At 46.1% G+C, this 18,187-nt stretch overlaps 1 protein-coding gene across 1 annotated transcript in view; it reads right to left on the bottom strand.

Annotated features, from left to right (window-relative positions):
• Window positions 1–588: 588 nt before the first annotated feature.
• The window catches only part of CCDC3 (coiled-coil domain containing 3), a 39,110-nt gene continuing 21,511 nt past the window's right edge, over window positions 589–18,187 (bottom strand). The window contains 1 exon segment of the mRNA XM_035549524.2: window positions 589–2,158. Coding sequence (XP_035405417.2) covers window positions 1,883–2,158 — 276 coding nt within the window. The 3' untranslated portion in view covers window positions 589–1,882.

Consider the following 18,187-nt stretch of genomic DNA (forward strand, 5'->3'; position numbering starts at 1 on the left):
TTGGTAGGCGAAGCCTTTGAAACCAGTGGAGCTTTTGGAGGAGTCAGAATCTTAAGAAATGCAAATATTATTTCAAAGGGGAGGGGGAAAGCTCTATTTCCAAAAGGAGCAAAATTGGAGGGCAATTAAACTCCGCAGCATCCTAGAAGCCAACACAAGGCTTAACTTCTGAGCTCAGCTTGGACTGAAGCTCATGGTTGAAAGCTGATACGGGCTTTTCCTAGCACACGGATAGTTAAAGCGTGGTCCAGCAGGGCTGCAGCCTGGATATATTCTATTTTTAAATGCTGAGACACAGCATGGAGACCATGCAACGATCTGGTAAAGCACAGAGAATTTGGAGCAGAGCGGTGGTTTGCACGGTGTTATTTCTGAGGACTTCACCTCTGTCATCTGGATCGGTCCAGCTTGTATAAACCAGGTTTAGCCCTGGCAAATTGTCAATGTTCCCTGGTGCTGAGCAAGGGCTGTCTGTCCCCATTGAAAAGCATAAGGCATATCTACACTTGGGGCTTATGCTTGGGGTAAGGGAAACTATTTTGTGAAGGGAAGAAACACAAAAACTATTCTTCCACCTTCCTCTCCTGACAGTGCCCTGTTATGAACAAAGACTTTTTGACTACCAAGACCAAAGACATGCTCTGGCACATTAACACAGCTGAAAAATGTGTCAGCCATGGATACTGATGCCTTAACCTATGCTGCTTGAGCAGAAGTCAGTTTGTAAATGTCTAATAAAGACCACGATGATTTTTTTTATGAGATATCAAAGAAATCAGATTTACTTCATATTTTAAGAAATTAGACTACATCGAATGTGTAATAAAAATATTTTCTATAGGATTTTAAAATATATACATATATAAACTACCTTAATTTTCAATGCCCTGTTGATTTTGATGTGATCTCTACAGTACCTAAACCTAACTAAATGAGGCTGCCCAGCAACCTCCATTATACCTCAAACAGTGATTACAAAACTTGAAGCCTTGTCCACACTGTAAATGAAACCTGCTTGAAAACAGGATCTGAAATTGTCTGCTGGGCCTGTAATAGTCAGGCTAAGTCCACTCCTGACTGCAGGAGCTGGATTAGGCCTTAGGCACAGACCCAAAATGAGGTGGGTTCCAACCCTGTTGGGTGGGCAACATAGAAGGCACCTGAGGGAGTTACTGTGACTCTTAAGGCACTTCCTGGTAAAATGAAAAATATTAGGTATTTAGTTTAGAATATTTAGGGATATTTAGAAACTCTTAAGACAAATTTGAGCACATCTGCATTTCATTTTGAATAGGGGCCCAAACTGAATATGCCTCCTGGACATAGCCTTTGCTCAGACAAGGAAATATAGACTTTAGTCAAGCTTAAGGGAAGATGAAAGCTTGGGGTCGTGATGGAGCAAAGAGCATTTATGCCTGCATCCTTCCTACAGCATCCATCTCCATACATGCACTCGGCCTTCCTGGCCTAGACCATGTGAAGCAGGTAAGAGGGCATCAGATCCTTCCTAACAGAGCTCCTGTGCCTGCAATGGTCCATGGGGCAGAACAGGCACTTTCATCACACCCATCCCACCACAGGCAACCTAAAACTGGTGACAGAGGCAGGGGGATGAGGACCAAGAAGTACCGTGTGCTTTAGATTACAGTCTGGCCCTACGTCCACCCAGGACACCATGGACTTGGGTTTGGGCAGTTCCTCCAACACCTAGATTAATCCAATTTGCATTTCTGATTAATTCCTAGCACCATGTCTAGAGAAAGTTCAGATTCATTTTCCATGCAAGGTTTGAAGCACAGTGTAGACAAGGTGTGAGGGCCAGATCCTGATCTAATGCAGGCAAAATTTGTCATTATCATTGGCCTGAGCACTTACCCTTGCATTATACTTTAAGGTAGGTAGCGTGCGAGTTCTCCTGCTTTAAAGAGTTAATATAGGGGATTTGACCACCTGCAGAGGAAAGTTTCTCACTGAGCTTTCGGTTCATCTGCTCCATGTGCCTGGTGTTTTTCCTAGCTTGCCGGAGAGACCTCTTGACTTTTTTCACCCGATCTCGTAGCTGTTTGTTGCGCTTCTCCAGCGTCGCCACTTTCTGCTGCAGCTTCTTCACTCTGTCCTCCTCCTCAAACAGGGCTTTCTGCACAGAGGAGCACATGAGCTGGGGACAGCAGAAATGAAATAGAAACAAGAAGCTTATTAAAGTAGAAGTTAACTCAGTAGTTCATTGAAAGACCTCACAGCTCTTCAAAAGTAGAACAACCTTTTTGAAATTCTACATATTTTTTTACATCTTTCTACTAAAAGCCTCACTTTCTCTTCTGTATTCAAATAATACCCCAAGCTGTAGCTCACAATGTAGTTCACAATGACTTGTGTGAGCTGCTTTGAGAGACCTTTTGAGCCCATTGAGGTTAATCTGAATTTAAGAAGAAAGACTGTCCTATTCATGATCTGAAACCAGAGTTCAATCCAAGGTGTTGTCACTATCAGAAAACTCAAGACTAGATTCAGCTCAGAAGCTCTTCAGAAACTCCAGATTTTGACATGGGTGTTCTTTATCTCAACATGTGAAAAGTCAAAACCTGCAAAACACAGAAGTTATTTTTACCTTTTCAAGCACAGATTTGCCTTAAATAGCTCATTAGTTGGGCTTCTTTCAGATGAAGCCCTAAAGCATAAAATCCCAGCATTTCCCAGGAGCATTCAAGACCCCTTAACTTTAACAGACGAAGAGGAGGTGCCTGAGATCAAGGACAGCCCCAACAAAACGTCTCTGATCTAGAGCAGCGATCAAGAAAGTTATTTCTCCTCAGACTGACGTGCCCCCTTCATTTTTTTCCTACAAAAAAACATCCTGAGGTATTTCATTGTGTATGTGGGATTTCCATCTGATTGTCACACCGGTGTGCTATGGTGAAAGGCAGTGTCTTCTGCTGAATTTGTCTCCTATATACATCTAGATTTTTAGTGTGTGTTTCAAGCACTCCTGGAGCCTAGATGGGCTTTCTCTGGCGGAACATTTGGAACAGTCAGGAAATCTAAACAAACAAGCAAATCCTCACTGTGATGATGAAGGATTACATGTTTCTTTCCATCTTCCTTTGTAGTACTTTCAACTAAAAGTTGGGGAGGGAGCCCGCTTTGGTGAGTAATGCTTCGTTTGCTTTGGAAACCCCCAGCAGCCAAAAGCCATGGCTGGTCAACACAGCAACTGCTTCCAGTAGCCATAAGCTCTTGTATCTTGTGCAATAGCACCACAAGGCTTTGCTAAGAGGGAAATGCTTACCCTGGTTGCCCTCTCACCAGGGATCTTTTATAAATGCCTGCTAGGAAAACGAGGAGTTGAGACTGAGAGATGAAGGCCAGAAATTGCATGACAGAGGAGAGAATTTGATTTTGATCACAGCTCATTCCAAGAGCTATTTGAAAGCAGCCAGCACCCCTTGGCTTCTGTGTTTGCCAAGCCCTTGCAAAGCTTCAAGCAGACCACTTCTTGAATTTAAGTCCCTGCATGGGACAGCACTGTTAGGAAAAGATGTTTGTTGGGAAGACAGGAGGTGGAAGCTCCACTTCCTGAGGGACTTTTTGTGTTTTTCATCGCTGCACTGATAGGTATGGTGTATTACAGAGTCCAACACAGAGTAACAGAGAATTCATGCACCTGAAGTGTGCCGTGATATGAACCCAACCGTATCTCATCTACCTGGGCTGGCTGGGGAGGGAATGGCAACTTGTGATGGCTGACATCAGGGATGGCACTAGCCTCACCCAGAGGTGCTCCCAAACCTTTGAGGTTGGTCCTCTGTCAGCAGAGGTAATACAGGTGTACAGAGCCACTCAGAAACTTCTTGGGTATCATCAGAAATCTAGTCAGCTTATTTCCTTATGCCATTCTTCTTCCAGATATCGACTTTCCAGCCTGAAGCCAATAGTTTAGTACTTAAATCACCTGGAGATATCCAAAGAGATCACTGGAACAACACAAATATACAACCTAAGATACTGTCAGACACACAGTACTTTGCTTACCAATGGGAAGAACGATAGAAAGAGCCCAGCCCTGCAATCTTGGGACTACTAGCTGAAAAATAAACTCCTTTGCTCCTTCTGAGTGTAGAAAAACAACAAGATGAGGTCCTCATGTTCTCGCCAGCTGGTTACAAATGGCATTTTTCACAGAGCTCAGCAGTAAGGATCATGTATAAACGTGAGTACCGTCCTACCCCTGCTGTTACTGCTGGAGCCGTGGCTCAGATGGATGTACCCAAGTTATTTTTAAGCTATAAGATCTGGTGCTGAGAGCTGTGCAATTTTGACGGTGTGGAGCTCAGTACAGCCTGTATAGCTAACTAGGAATAAATAGTTGAGGAGTTAACCAGCCCTTGGTCCGTGCTGCTCCTCAGATACTTCTTGCCTGCAGCCAGATGAGATATCCCCGCATTGCGCAGTCGTTCCCATGGAGCATATCTACAGGCAGGAATTTCACACCCTATTTTCTCTGGTCTCTTGAGACCATAAATGTGCATAGTTTGCACCGATGACCATCAAGATCAAGCTTTAGTCCAAAAGCATTGCAAAAAACTACGGAGAAGTGGTTTTCTTTGTTTTTTTTGTTTTGTTTTGTTTTTTTTTTTACAGTCTGCAGCTGTGACTCCCCTTGCCTTTAGCAGATGTTCTTTGACATAGATATTCAAGCTGGCACACAATTTCCTCCTTCCAGGCAAAGAGAGATGACACCAAGCATCCCCTGACCTGCCCGAGCTGGGCAGGAGTGCAGACAGCCAGGTGATACAGTGAGAAGATGCTGAGAGGAACCAGTTCCACCTGGTGTCCCTGAAGGAAAGAAGGGGTCTGGCAATTAATGGACAGCTGACAATTCCTACTCTCACAAGGAACCAGTAGCAGACAGTTAAGCAACAGGTCTGAAATGCTGCACTTAGCATGGCATACATGTCCACAGACCTGGGAAACGGAGTGAAGGACCAGGATATGACTCTTCAGACAAATCTATGAATTATTTTTTGAGGTTTCTTTCTCAAGTTACATTATCTAGTGACCTATGCAAGATTTGTTTATCCTGAACATTTCTGTTTGCGTCTGCTTGTTCCAGAGTTGTGTTACCAAGCCATCCTCACCAGTGTTTAAACAAATCCAGAACAGTGGTAGAAGGTGTAACAAGAAAGGTAGTACAAAAAGAACCATACATGTCCTTAGGATTTCGCCCAGACAGCCTACAGCTGTGACACCACAAATTACATATATTTCAGTATTTGTCTGAAACATCCTGTCACAAATACACCCAGTCTTAAGTCTCACCACATCTAGATGATTTACACATTCTGTCCATCTGCCAAACACATCAGCACTGCGTTACATCAAACTGCTTTTCTGAGTGTCACATTACAGGCATGTAAGCCCCTTACCAAAAGCCCTGAATTGCCATATGTATAAATTTCTGTCAAACACACACATCTGCCTTCTGTAAGCTTCATCAGAATGGGACAGTGACAGGAAACCCTCCGTGGACAGGAGTGTGATGGGGGTGTTCATCCACCACAAACGTCCATCTGGTTGAAGTCAGTGTTGCAGAGCCCAAGTCACTCAAATCTGGGCAGTGACCACCAAATCTTTTCCTTCGTTTACCAAAGGCAGAGAAGTCAGGTTCTTGCTAGCTTCTAATGCACGCTGCCTATGGGCAGCACTGCCAAAGAGCCCTGGCACCTCATTAACGAAAAGTCTTTAAGTTCAGGTCTCCTAAAATATCTTTCATGTCAGCCAGCATTTTCAGACACGGGGTGTCATCAGCCAAGATGATTGTGGGAATGTCTTTAAAAGCATGACAGGAGGACCTGATTTCCTCTGCATGGACACGATATTTTTTGAAGAACTGGGCATAGGTCATGTTGGTTCCTTGTCCTCAAATCTTCTTCCAGACCCACACTGTTGACCGGAGCAGTGTCTAGCAGTGCTTGTGCTACCACGGGATTCTCCTTCAGCATCGCAGACCCAGCACGGCCTCAACAGAACCTGTTGGGAGTGTCTGATGGAAGAAACAAGAGACAAGTCCCTCTGGAAACGCAGCCCAAGTGCAGTGGGTTGGCAAGCACAGCTCCTGCTCTGCTGCTGAGCCCTCTCCACGCTGCACCCCAGCCTGCTCATCACATCCCCACACCGCTCTCCTCTCCCCCTTCCCTGCTGTAAATCTGCCCCACAGAAAAGGTAAAAGCTGTCTGAATTTGCTGCACGTTGTCTCACTGTTCTGCGCTTTACCACTGTTAAAGTTATATAAAACATCTTAAACTGGAACCTCATGCAGCACAAAGCATGTTCCTCCATCTTTCTTTGTCTCAGCACAGCAATAATTCATGCACTCTCTCAAGAGGGGCTTGGGAGCCAAACACAGCTCTTTATTTTTCTTTAACTCCACCAGGATTTAATTCCCCAAAGCCTTCTGTGTGCTCAGCAAGAAGGGCTCTGTGTCCTCGGGAAGCTGATATGGATGCAACACAGCTCAGGCAGACAAACCTTGCCTCTCCTGGCTGGAGCAGTCCCCTTTGAGCCCTGCCTTGCCATTGAGAGATTTCAGACTCCGAGCATCACTTTCTCCTTTTGTTCAGCTCCTTTGGGCAGGCTAAGTGGGAGTGAGCATGCTGGACGGACAGACGGACGGTGCGGTGAGGGATAGGAGGAGGGATCTGGCAGCGGAGGGTATGGGGTTTGGGATGGAGTCACTTAACCTCCAGTTACCGGGGCTTTTCAGCCAAGACTAACACTCCTGCTGAAGTGTGGAAAAGCCCCTGTCAGCACTGTTAAACCATCGTGTTGGATGGAGCTCGGTTAAACCACCTCTGCTTGCTGCAAGACTGCACCTTTGAGAGACACTGAATTAGGGACCTGGGGCCAAATCCAGCATCACTGGCATTACTGGGGATGAGTCGAGGTTTCCCTCTAGGACTCCATATGAACCACCAAGATATATATGATCTGGACAGAGAAAGAAATGGTGATGGTTGTTCTTGCAAGCATAATAGGGTCAGCATTTGCTGTGGGAGGTGTAAGACTTGTGGCATGAGCCACCAGTAAATCGAAACTCTTAGAGGTAAGGACTTCACTGGGGTAGGAAGCCTCTGCCAGGCTACATCCACCACGAGGGGCCTCGGCACTGCAAACGGTGCCTTTCTTCCCCATTCCACTGCCCAGTAAAGGCAGATTTTCACTTTAAAACTCTAAGTGCCTAATAACTTGCTCAGGCTGAGATGGATCCCACCCAGAGGCCCACAAAATGGCAGCTGGCACCACTAGCTACCTCAGTGAGGCTGCAGTGGCAGCATAAGCCTAGTTTTCTTGGAGTTTGGAGAACCTTGCCCTGTCCACAGTCAATCAGGAGGTTTTAAAAACAACCCTGTTAGTTCTGATCTGCATCAGACTGCTGCTTGGTGGAAAATCACCTGAAGAATCGTTCAAGGGCCTGAGAGGGCAGCTCTTGGCCTACGCCTTGGCAGGTCTTTTGGCTGGTGCTTGGCCCTGACGTTTGCCTGAGCGGATGACAGTGGCCCATCTCCCTGGAAAATAGGAGTGGTGTTTACAAGCTGTGACGTAAGGCCTGAGTGCCAGCAGCTCCACCAAGGCACTGGCTCAGCACAGAGGATGGTTCACTTCCAGGGAAGAGTGTTTTTCAAAAGGAAAAACACCCACAGTTTAACCTTTTTCTTCTGATCTCTTTTTTTTTTTTTTTAAGCTGAACAACAGATTTGTTTAAAGAAGATACTTCCCCATGATGAAGTATTTGAAAAAACAGACCTTCCTCTCTGGCAAGGTGTCTGAATTTCTGGTGGCTCTCGTCTGAAGTGGGTATGGCAAGCATTCACTTTAAAACCCTGCCCTTAGCCTTCAGACTTGGAGCCCTTGCATCCCAGATTAGGGGTGGTTTTGGAGGACGCAGGGGGATTAGGAGGCACTTGAGGGCTGGTGAAAAGATTCTCAGTGCTGGAAGTACATGGATAAAGGTCTCTGGCCCCAAAACCACAGATGGATCATGGCCTGGGCTCTTCTTTCCCTGGAGACTTTGAGCCCTGAAGCCTGAGATGCTGCTAAGGGGGAAGAAGTGAGGGTACCAGGTGACAGTCTGACCCCATCCCGTCTGCTGTGGTTGGGGATGGTGGTGGAAATGCTACTCCATGATATTAGCTCTGATCACTGCCAGCACCCAGGAAGGGACCAACCACCTCATTCCCTATTTTTGCAAAGGAAAAAAGGCAATAATTTAAAGAGGAGAGAAACCACCCTAATCAAGAAGTCAGGAAAGGAGAAAAGAAAAAAAAAAAAAAAAGGTGCAGGGTATGAGCCAGGCTGCCTACCACAGGCATTTAGTTTGTGCCAAGTGAGCAGATAAGTCAGTCCCGACAGTAAATCCCTGAATTCCCTGTACAGGAACTGGGAGACAGTAGGTCTCCAGAAAGAGAAAAATAAACCAAGAGGGCAGGACCTCACCCTGGGGTGTCTCCAAGCCCCTTCCCTCTCCTCACTGACCACGCAGGCAGTGCAGCGTGGGCGAGGGATGCACACCAGCAGCCAGCCGGCTGCTTTTTCCAGTTGCTCCAAGGCGGAGGGGCTCTGTGCTCGCCTTGTTTCCTTTGAAAGCATTCCTCCCAGCGATTCGCCCAAGATGCCACAGGAATGCAGCAGTGAGGGAGGGAAGCAGCAAAGTCTTGTGTCTAAGCGGTTTAACAGGAGCAGCCGTCGTCCTCCTCCTCACTCCGCTGGAGCTGCAGAAGCGAAGGCTGAACATTGGGCTCAGCGCTTGATGTTCAGCCCCACCGGCCCCATACCTTGTGCTTTCTGCATTTTCAGGAGCTTCACAGCTTTTGATATCGCTCCTGGCTCAAGGCTGGGTGATGGCTGGGTGTCCGAGATGAGGCAGGGCTGGGGGGATGCAGAGGGTCTCGCAGCCATCCCAGGGGTTTAGCCTCAGGGAGAGGTGGTGCCACCTCGCCAGACTCTGCTGGGACCTGCATCCTCCCTCTATGAATTCCTCCACTTACAAGGGATTGCATTTGCAATTTATATCCCGCAATCCAAGCAAAGCAGCATCTGTTCTGGTTCCTTCTGAGTCCTGCCACACGTGGTAGATATTCCCAATACACCTGCCCAGTTCCTGGGGCACATGCTGCAGGTATTGATTAAGCTGGTTGCTTACAGGTAAATGACACCAAAATTTAAAGTGTACTACCCAGTTCAACCTTGCTGAGCTTAAGGAAAATTATTTAAAGTGAAGATTAAAGCATACTTTGAGTAAGGAAAACAATGTCTTTTCTCTGTTGCTGGACGCAATTTAGCTGTTGAGAATGAAGGGGTTTTTAAGTCTGTCTCACAAGCCTTGCTGCTTTGTGGATTTCTGCATTTCGCTCTGCCTAAATTCTGAAAGCAACTGAGTTGCTGCTTTTGCTGGTTGGGTTTTTTGTTTGTTTGCTGCTTTTTTTTTTTTTTTTTGTCTCAAAGCTAGGGCTGCAGTTTCAGCTGGGCTTCAAAAATCGCTACGAGACTTTTTTTCTATAACTCATACAGAAACTTTCCGTTTCCACAGCTACCAAACTTTCCAAAACTCACAACCCACTTTAATTTCCAACGCAGCTTTTCCCCATGCAGTATTATTAGTATCACAATAAGACTAATTACATCTGATATGCCTAAAACTACTTTGCCAACATACCTTTCCCCAAGCGTATTGTTCTCAAATTGAAAGTTGCTGCATGACTGTGTCTCCAGCTAACCTTGTTTTCCTTGGCTTGTATTTCAATAGGATTAGGTCACTATTCCCCCTCCACACACAATGAATTAATTAAACATCAATGAAGGGATACAACAAGCAAGACCCAGGCACAAAATGTGTTGTGTCCTTCCCTCTCACTGATGGGAACCCAGGGACAGGAGACATGACTGATCAGAGCAGCACAGCATCTTATGCATTGCTCCTATTTGTTGAGATGTCAGTATTGATTTCTGAATGAGCTGACCTCTGCCTCATGTTAAAACAGTTCCTAGGAAGTTCATTTAATGGGCCTGTTAAATACGCACCCTTATTTGACAGGGTAACAGCGAAGGAAGTACAATATATTCAAATATACCATCCCCAGATATAGATGGAGCTGAGTACCAACATCAGCTGGTGAGGAAACATACGTATCTTTACCAATATTCATTTGACTAAGAATAATATTTGTTTAGACTAGGGTTATACCTGATTTGGGATGTTTAAGCATGGTGTACGTCATTGTAATATATTACAGCCTGCAGGAGTTCCCTGGAGGCCCTTGCCGAGGTGACCGATGCCCTGGTGTGGTAGGTGCTGTCTGGATGGCTGTAAACTCAGGCTTAGATTAACCATGGCTCTTAGGGGTACAAAATAGGTTGGAGACATCAGTGGTGGCAGGATCAGGGTGGGTGAACCAAGACCTATCAGCTGTGCATGAACTGCAGGTAGCATTTGGTAGCTGTGGCAAATGCTTACAAGGGCCCAGCGATGCCACACGCACCCAGGAGAGAGGTGGTCAGTGGCCACACTGGCCCCTGACCTATTCAAATACCTAATTCCCCATCCACAGTCTGAATAAGGTGTTTAAATGGTCATTTATTTTGCGTAGGAATGAAGGTCATTGTATCATTTTTTACACTCATACAGCACAGGAAGGATAAGCAGAGGAAAATAGCCACAGCGCAGCCCCCCAAAAGAGTCAGAGGATAAGGTATTTCACAGGAGGTGGGAAGAGATGGGGCCAGGAAACATTGAAAAAACATCGATTGAGGGTTCAAATACTTCAAAACCTCCTGTGGGTAAGGTGATGCCAGAGCAACAGGTACCCTGCAGCAGGTTCAGAGCACAGAAGCTGGGTGCCTGCATCCTCTGTGCTGAGAATTTAAAGCATCATTAAGGGACCTCCCAGTCCCAACTCCTCTGCTCCCCCCATCCCTGGGGCTGGCTGCCCCCAGGCAGTACATATATAAACCTTTGTTCCTCTGTCACTTCTGGGTCCAGCTGGAGAAAGAGAGAAGCAGAGCAAATCCCAGCAGGGGTCAATGTGTGAGCTCATTGCATTAAATGTCATCTCGCACGAGAGCACAGAAACAGGGACATTTGCTGAAAGTGGAGTCCAGGTCTCCTCCCCATCACATATATCAGACCTTGGGGAAGTTTTATGCACAGGAGGAAAACCCGTGCTGAGAAAGGCAAATGTTTGAAGTTAACGCAACGTCTATAAAAGTCATGTTCCCCTATAAATCCCTCTGCTCTGGACATTTTGGCTTCATACTTCACATAAGCTGCTGCTGCTCAGCTGCCTTTACAAACAGATAGGATTTCCTTGGCTGTAGGCTTGGCTGGGAACCCTGCTGCTGCAGGAAAACTTCTGGGTTTTGAAGAACAAAGGCAGGTGCCCCGGTGCAACCTGCTATCCTCTGGTGCTGCTGGAAAGCAGAAGTGTCCTCATCTCTCCTGAGCATCCAGAGGAATTGACAGAGCCTTTTTATATCATTTATCAGATCCACTTGGGTGTAGGAAAGCAGGGGGATTGAAGAGGGCATACTTAAACCTGCATTCAGCTGTGCTTGGTGCGTCCCTTAGGAGAGTCTTTGCACCACCCTGCTTAATCTAACCTAGATCCCGAGTTGGAAATACTGGTGTTATGGGCTCATTTGACAGTTGCTGGAGAGAGAGAAAATCCTCAGGAGGATGAGTCAGAGAATCTAATTTAGAGCAGGGAAGCAGGCACTGGAAACAGTATGGAAACAACTCAATTCCTGCTGCTGCACACAGCTGGAGAAGGCAGGAGCAGCAGAGGCTCTACCAAAGCCCTTTCCTGTAAGCAATAAGAGATCTGTAAAACCTCGAGGGAAATAGCAGCAATGACTGAAATCAGTCTAGACAAACAAAGCACAGGGGCTTGACAAAGGACATCTGCATCTGCAGAGAGTGGAGCAAGCTGTCCTGCCCCTTCAGCAGTGAAGTCCCTTCCCCAGGAGCCTATGGGGCTTTCTGAAGGGTTTTTCTCTCCTCCCCATGGCACGCTGGGGACACAGCTGGGTGCTGGCTCCTGAGCTGCTCCACCAGCCCAGAGCAACCAGGACACCTCAGCAAGGAGCTGTGGGTGATGACACAAGTGGTGATGACACACATACACACAGCAGAGGACCAGGCTCAGCACTAATCCCAGTGCAGAAAAGCCACAGGCTCCCAGAGAGGTGAGGTTGGGGGAAACAAAGAAAAAGGCACGGAAAAAACAAACATCTGAAATCTGCAGGCACACTCTGGCTAACGTCAGCCTGCTGAGAGAGAAGCTGAGGAGGCAAAATGCCTTGGACAGTAATCAGCAGCTCCGAATAACAAACTTGGAGCACTAACATCTGGCTAATGGGACCTCACCACTGCTCACAGATATTCCCGTCCCACCGGGCAGCTCGGAGCAGCCTGTCCACAGCTCTGTCTGCTGCGTGGGCTGTAAATCCTGAGCGGCCCCAGACCACCCTGGATGTGATAAATGGGCAACAGGCTGCTCTGAGCATGGCAGAGTTTGGTAAATGATCAGTCTGGAAGGTGCAGAGATGTGGTATTTAGGGGGTCACCCTCCTGCTTGCCTGGTTTTGAACGGTTCTAAGCATTTGGAGCATTAAATGCCACTTTCCGTAGGAGTCAAAACTGCTGCTTCACTCCAGGACAATCCCTCGGATAGGGTCCTGCTCCTGAATCAGTATGTGAATTCTCCCTAGAAATTTTGGGTCATGGAAATATTGGGGCATACTTGAAATCTAACATATTTAATGTCTCAGGTCTTCCCCTACAGCTTTACTGCACTTCATACACAGACAGTAACTTGATAAGCCCCTATCAGCTCCTGAGCAACCTACTGCCTTCTACAGGGAAAAGCTTTTCACACAGGGCTGGATTCAATGTCCGTGGAAAATAAGGTCTCCAGGTGAGGGTGAGTCAGGTCTCGCAGTGCACACAAGCGTGCAGCCCTCTTCCCAGCCTGATTTCAGGAGGTGAGGAGGAGGATGGCAGCTGCCCAAGTGACAGTCAGCACCGGACAATGTGTCCCCAAGCTGATGGATGCCCTGCGGTGAACTCTTCCATGCAAGCACCTAAATTATGGAGCACACACTCAACTGCTGGTTAATGTAATGATGGTGGCTCTTGACTGTTTAATCCTGAGTTAATAATTGTGTTGGGGTGAGATAATTACATAGCAAGTGCCGCAGCACTGCACAGCGAGCACATGGTGACACCTCTGAGATACAGTCACCCGCTAGTTTCCTTGGCTCTTTTGTGAAAAATCGCCCTGTGATATGAAGAATTTTGTAAGATGCTGCTGTTGTGCTCACTTACCTGTAAAATATGCTTTTCTATTTGCCCAATACTTAGGGGCAGGTACCAAATGTGTCCCTGTAGACTATGGAATGAGTGTGCATACGAGGGCTTTAGACCTGATTATGAAAGTAATTTTCTCTAACAGTCTGAAAATACTGTGGATATTTATTTTGCTTTTCTTACATTTCTCTGACACGGAAGTTATCCGTACTTCACCAGTTTTGTATCGAATCCTTTTAGCAATAGCAAGAGCCAGGACCTGGACAGCCCCAGAGGGCAGATGATCTGAATTGCCCCCAACCCATCCAGCAGCAGCAACCTCAGAAACACCAGGCACCATCCACACAACCCCGTTTTTTGTAACCTCAGGGCCATAATCAACAACAACAACAACAATAAAACATTGTGAGGAACCCAGATCTACCCAGACCTCCAGTCCACTCTCTTAACTAGCATGCTTTTGTTGTCTTTTGGCGATGGTAATTTTGGACGAACAAAATCGCAATTCTTGTGAGCTGCGTTATCTGAACAGCTTGTTCTCATTAGGCAACAGGCACACTTCACACCTAATCAAAGCGGGCAGATAAAATGAGTGTTCTATTCAGAGGAAAGGAACTGGATGTCTCCCTTACAGAAAAAGCAATAATCAGATAGGAGAAAAGCAGTCCCAATGAGAGCTAGTTTCTCTGCACTTCAATTTTCCCTCTCCAAAATGGGGATAACAGGAAATCTGTCATATTCAGAGTTTGGATGGTGCAAGGATGGGAGCAATAGGGGAGCTGGGATCTGTGGTCAGATACTTCACTTTCAAGCAGAATGGTCTTGGTGCTTCCCTGTGCAAGTTCAGAGGTTGAACCCAGAAATCACAGTTTTCCATGAACACTACTACAACACATTGCATGCCACAGCATCCCGTCTCCAGCGACTTGGAAACCCGTTTTCCAGTAAGGATCCTGGAGAAATCACCTGGCACTGGAGCACACAACTGGCTGAGATTTCAGTAATTAGGGGTTTAGTCAATAAAAGTTAGGAATACAAAATCTGCATCTCTGAGTGTCACACATCAAGGCATGTAAATCCACATTATCCAAGAAGGGAAAATTTCTAGTGTGAATGTTTGGGTTGGACAGGTTAGCAACATCCGTGGGATCTGGATGCGTGCTGTGTCACATTCGTGACAGACAGGAGGAACTCTCAGAGATGGGAAGATCACACATCCTGATCATTGGGCAATTTTGGAAATCTCACCATGTGTCTAAATGATTTACCAAGAGTTTGCTCTAAGTCTTCTTTGAAGACAAGGGTAAGGTGGTTAAATGTGCTGCAATCCTGAAACCTTATTCCTTCAGATGCTGAAGAAGGAGGATGAACTGTAGGTGATACACACAGGGCTTCAATCACAGAAGTTTATAACACCAGAAGAAAAGGGATCTCTGTGGCATTAAATAATTATTTTTAGTCTATATTTTTTCTTCTTAGCTGTAAAAGCTGCCTGTCTGCAGGACAAGGACATACCTGTTCAAGTTAATTAAGGTGGAGTTGTGTTGTACAAGTGCCTTGTAGATTAGAAAGGACTAAGACACACTGGACTGTCATTTCATTACCGGCAAAAAACACCTTTTTGGGGAAGCTCAAAGCTCAAACCTGGGCCATTAATCAGTTGGCTGAACACATTCCGATCACCATCTGTCATCAAGATGGGACAACTGTGCCCTCTGCTAGGTGAATGACCTAGCACATTCACATGTTGGCACTGGGGAGGGCGTGGACGTGTTCATGCTTCTCCTTGGCTCCAGGTGTACCCAGTAGAGGATGCCAATGGGTAGGTGTTGTAGCCCCAAGACCAAAGTTTTCAAGCACAACCAAAGGGACAACTTCCATCGATTGCACTCATCAGGACACAGATGAAGAGAGCACCTATTCTTTAGTCACTATTCATCAACAGGGACAGAAGAGGTGAGAGCACCTCGGGCAACAACGTGCCAATGGTCACACCTCTTCTGTACTTAAAGGCCAGCAAACTAGCAGAAAAGACAGCTGAAGAAGCAGAAGGTTTTTTTACAGGAAGGACAGGAAATATTTATTCTCATTCATCGGCTAGGACAGAAATTAATGGAAATTTGAGCTACTGTGGAAGAGCAGAGCAAGAACACAACACTATGCCCTGAGAGGGACAAGTAAAGACCCTTTCCTGAAGGTTGTTGAGGCCTCTTTCCATCAACCAAATGTGATTTAGGGTTAATACAAGTAAACTGCAGCACAAACTCAGCTGGAAAGACTGGATGACAAATTTGTTTAATCTGATTCCAATCCAGACAGATCTCCCAGCTCCGCCTTGGTCTGTTTAATCCTGTTAATAAGTAAATCACTGTACTGATATTCAGCACCTACACTTCTCATTGCAACCAGTGTTACTGAAAGACAATCAAACTGGGGATCTACACTGCTCCCTCGGTAGATCTGTGAGCCATTTCAAGTGCAGAAGCACACACAAAAAAATTGCATGATTTCAAGAGTTTTTCTTTCTATCCACTCCCCACCCCAGAGGTCCTGCTACTTACTAACATTTCTTTATTTAATCCCTTCCTAAAATAACCTTTTTCCATTGAGAAATTTGGAAGTATTTGGGAGGGGGAGGAGTTGTTTGCTGTTTTGATGGAAGGAAGGAGAGAAAGTAAATTATTTCCTGGCTGAGATTTATATGTCAAGTTTTAGCTTGCAGCCAGACATTTTTAGCCAAGTTATAAAATCTGAAGATAATTCCAACTCTCCTCCTCAGTGGCTTTTATGAAGTAATTCCCGATATGTGCCGAAATAAAAGAAGAGTTTGTGCCATGGAGGCTTTCAATGGAAATGAAGAGACCTATCCCTGCACAGAAGGAAAGGTTAGAAACGTGTCAGCCTAGGCAGAGCTGGTCATCAGAAAGCAGCAGCTCAACCCCAGGTTACTAAAAACTAGTGAACACATTGACAAATCTGCACATTTTAAATAATTTGGATGCAAACAGAACAAGGCAGAGGTAGCACAGGTAGCTTGCGCTTGAAGGTGGATAAAATGAAGCTGGGCTTTGTTTGAAGCATCAGGATTGTTGGAAACAAAAGCAAATATAAAGATGCTCCTGATCTGCTGGGACTATACAGCTCAACTGTGGTCAACTGGAAGGTGTTTTGATCGTGTCTTCCAGCAAAAGGACACAGAAATCCCTCACTGAGCCTTGGCACTATTGTACTCCTCCTTCCCTTCTGTCACATTTGCCATGACCAGACGATGTTGGGACACTGAAGTGACCAGAACCATGGGTGACCAGTCACCCATGGACTGGCTCAGAAGGAAGAGCAAAGAAGCAGCAGAAATGAGTAACCACATCTTGATTGAGACTCTGAGCAAAGGCTAGGGCTGGTGGCTACATCCACGTTAGCAAGCTGAAGCAATAGGAGAGTATCTGCATGCCGAAGCTGAGATTGTTTTGATTTAACATGACTTCTTCTTGACAAATCTAGGATGGCTGCTGTTCCCCCAGGTGTTTCTTGTATCTGCGTGGCTTGGGAAACCTTCAGAAAACAGTAGCCCTCACAGTCATTGCACAGCCTGCAATGCAGCCAGTTACTTGCTTGCCTCCTGTCCTTCCCGATGGGCCGGGTCCAGCCTCTCAAAGTCTCTGAGCTGGGCTGCAGACAGGAGGTGGTGATGAATGTGCAACTGCTCCGACCCACGCAGATCTGGGATTGTGTAATCCGATTGTAACACAGAAATAGCAGCTGGCAGCTCCCCAGCGAGCCAACTACTACAGCAGCTTGCTATGTTTCTCTCCATGAAGTTTCACTTGAGAGCTTGAGTGAAGTGGATGGCTGTCTGGGCTCCAAAATAGCCCACCGTAATTTCCCTCCACTCCACACCCTGCAAATCCTTGTGGTGCCGACATTCATGCTCTCCCAACCTCTCACATTTTTTAAGAACAGTTGAACCAAGTGCTGGGAGAAAGCAAAGCCCGTGAAGCCACCTTGGCTGTGTTTTAATGCCTTCTGGAAAGATCCTAATGCAACACAGACATTCGCGATACATTTGCACTTGTAACTAAGCTCTGGCTATATTTGAGCTTGGCTTTAATGAACTCTCCCCCAAATACCACACATGAAATACAGGCAAAGAGACAAGGGTATTGGTTTCAGAGTTACGTGTGATGGAAGGCTGAAGACTAGGAGCGAGAATTGAGTAGATACGAGGATTCCCATACTCCCTCCCATCGCTGCTAACGACTGTCCATGCCTAAAAGCCTGCTTAAATTTTTTTTGATGCTCCATTTCTGAAGCGAGTCCCTTACACACAGCTAAGCCATGATCTTTAGGTATACCACCAGGCTAGAGCTGAGCTGTATTCAATAAAAGCCACAGATGCTGATCTGCTCAAGAAATGCCAAGAAATTGAGGTTGCCCCAACCTTCTGCTTCGTGTGAAGTCATGGAAAGCGGCAGATCAGAGGTGATGCTCTGCTATAGGCTCAAGGTAATGAGTCCAAGGCTTGCCAACATGACCAGGTAGAAATTTGGACAAGGTGACAGAAAGGAGACCAAAAGTAATGCAATAGCATCTAAATAAATAGCTGTTAGTCCAGCAGCCACGTCAGCTTCCATGTGCCTTTTGAAGTCAATTGTATCATTGCCTGCTAGGTGAAAGCTCATGTCTTAGGTCACTAATTCTGAAATTGAGTGAAGACCATCGAAAATGCAGGCCATGTCCCTGCGTAAGTCTTTGATCGCTGAAGGAATGTTTCCCAGGCATTTCAAAGCTTGGATATTCAAAGGCCTTTTCAGGCAGTTAGAATAAAACTGA

This window comes from Cygnus atratus, chromosome 1 (genome assembly GCF_013377495.2).
Source record: "Cygnus atratus isolate AKBS03 ecotype Queensland, Australia chromosome 1, CAtr_DNAZoo_HiC_assembly, whole genome shotgun sequence".
In the NCBI taxonomy this organism is placed as follows: domain Eukaryota; kingdom Metazoa; phylum Chordata; class Aves; order Anseriformes; family Anatidae; genus Cygnus; species Cygnus atratus.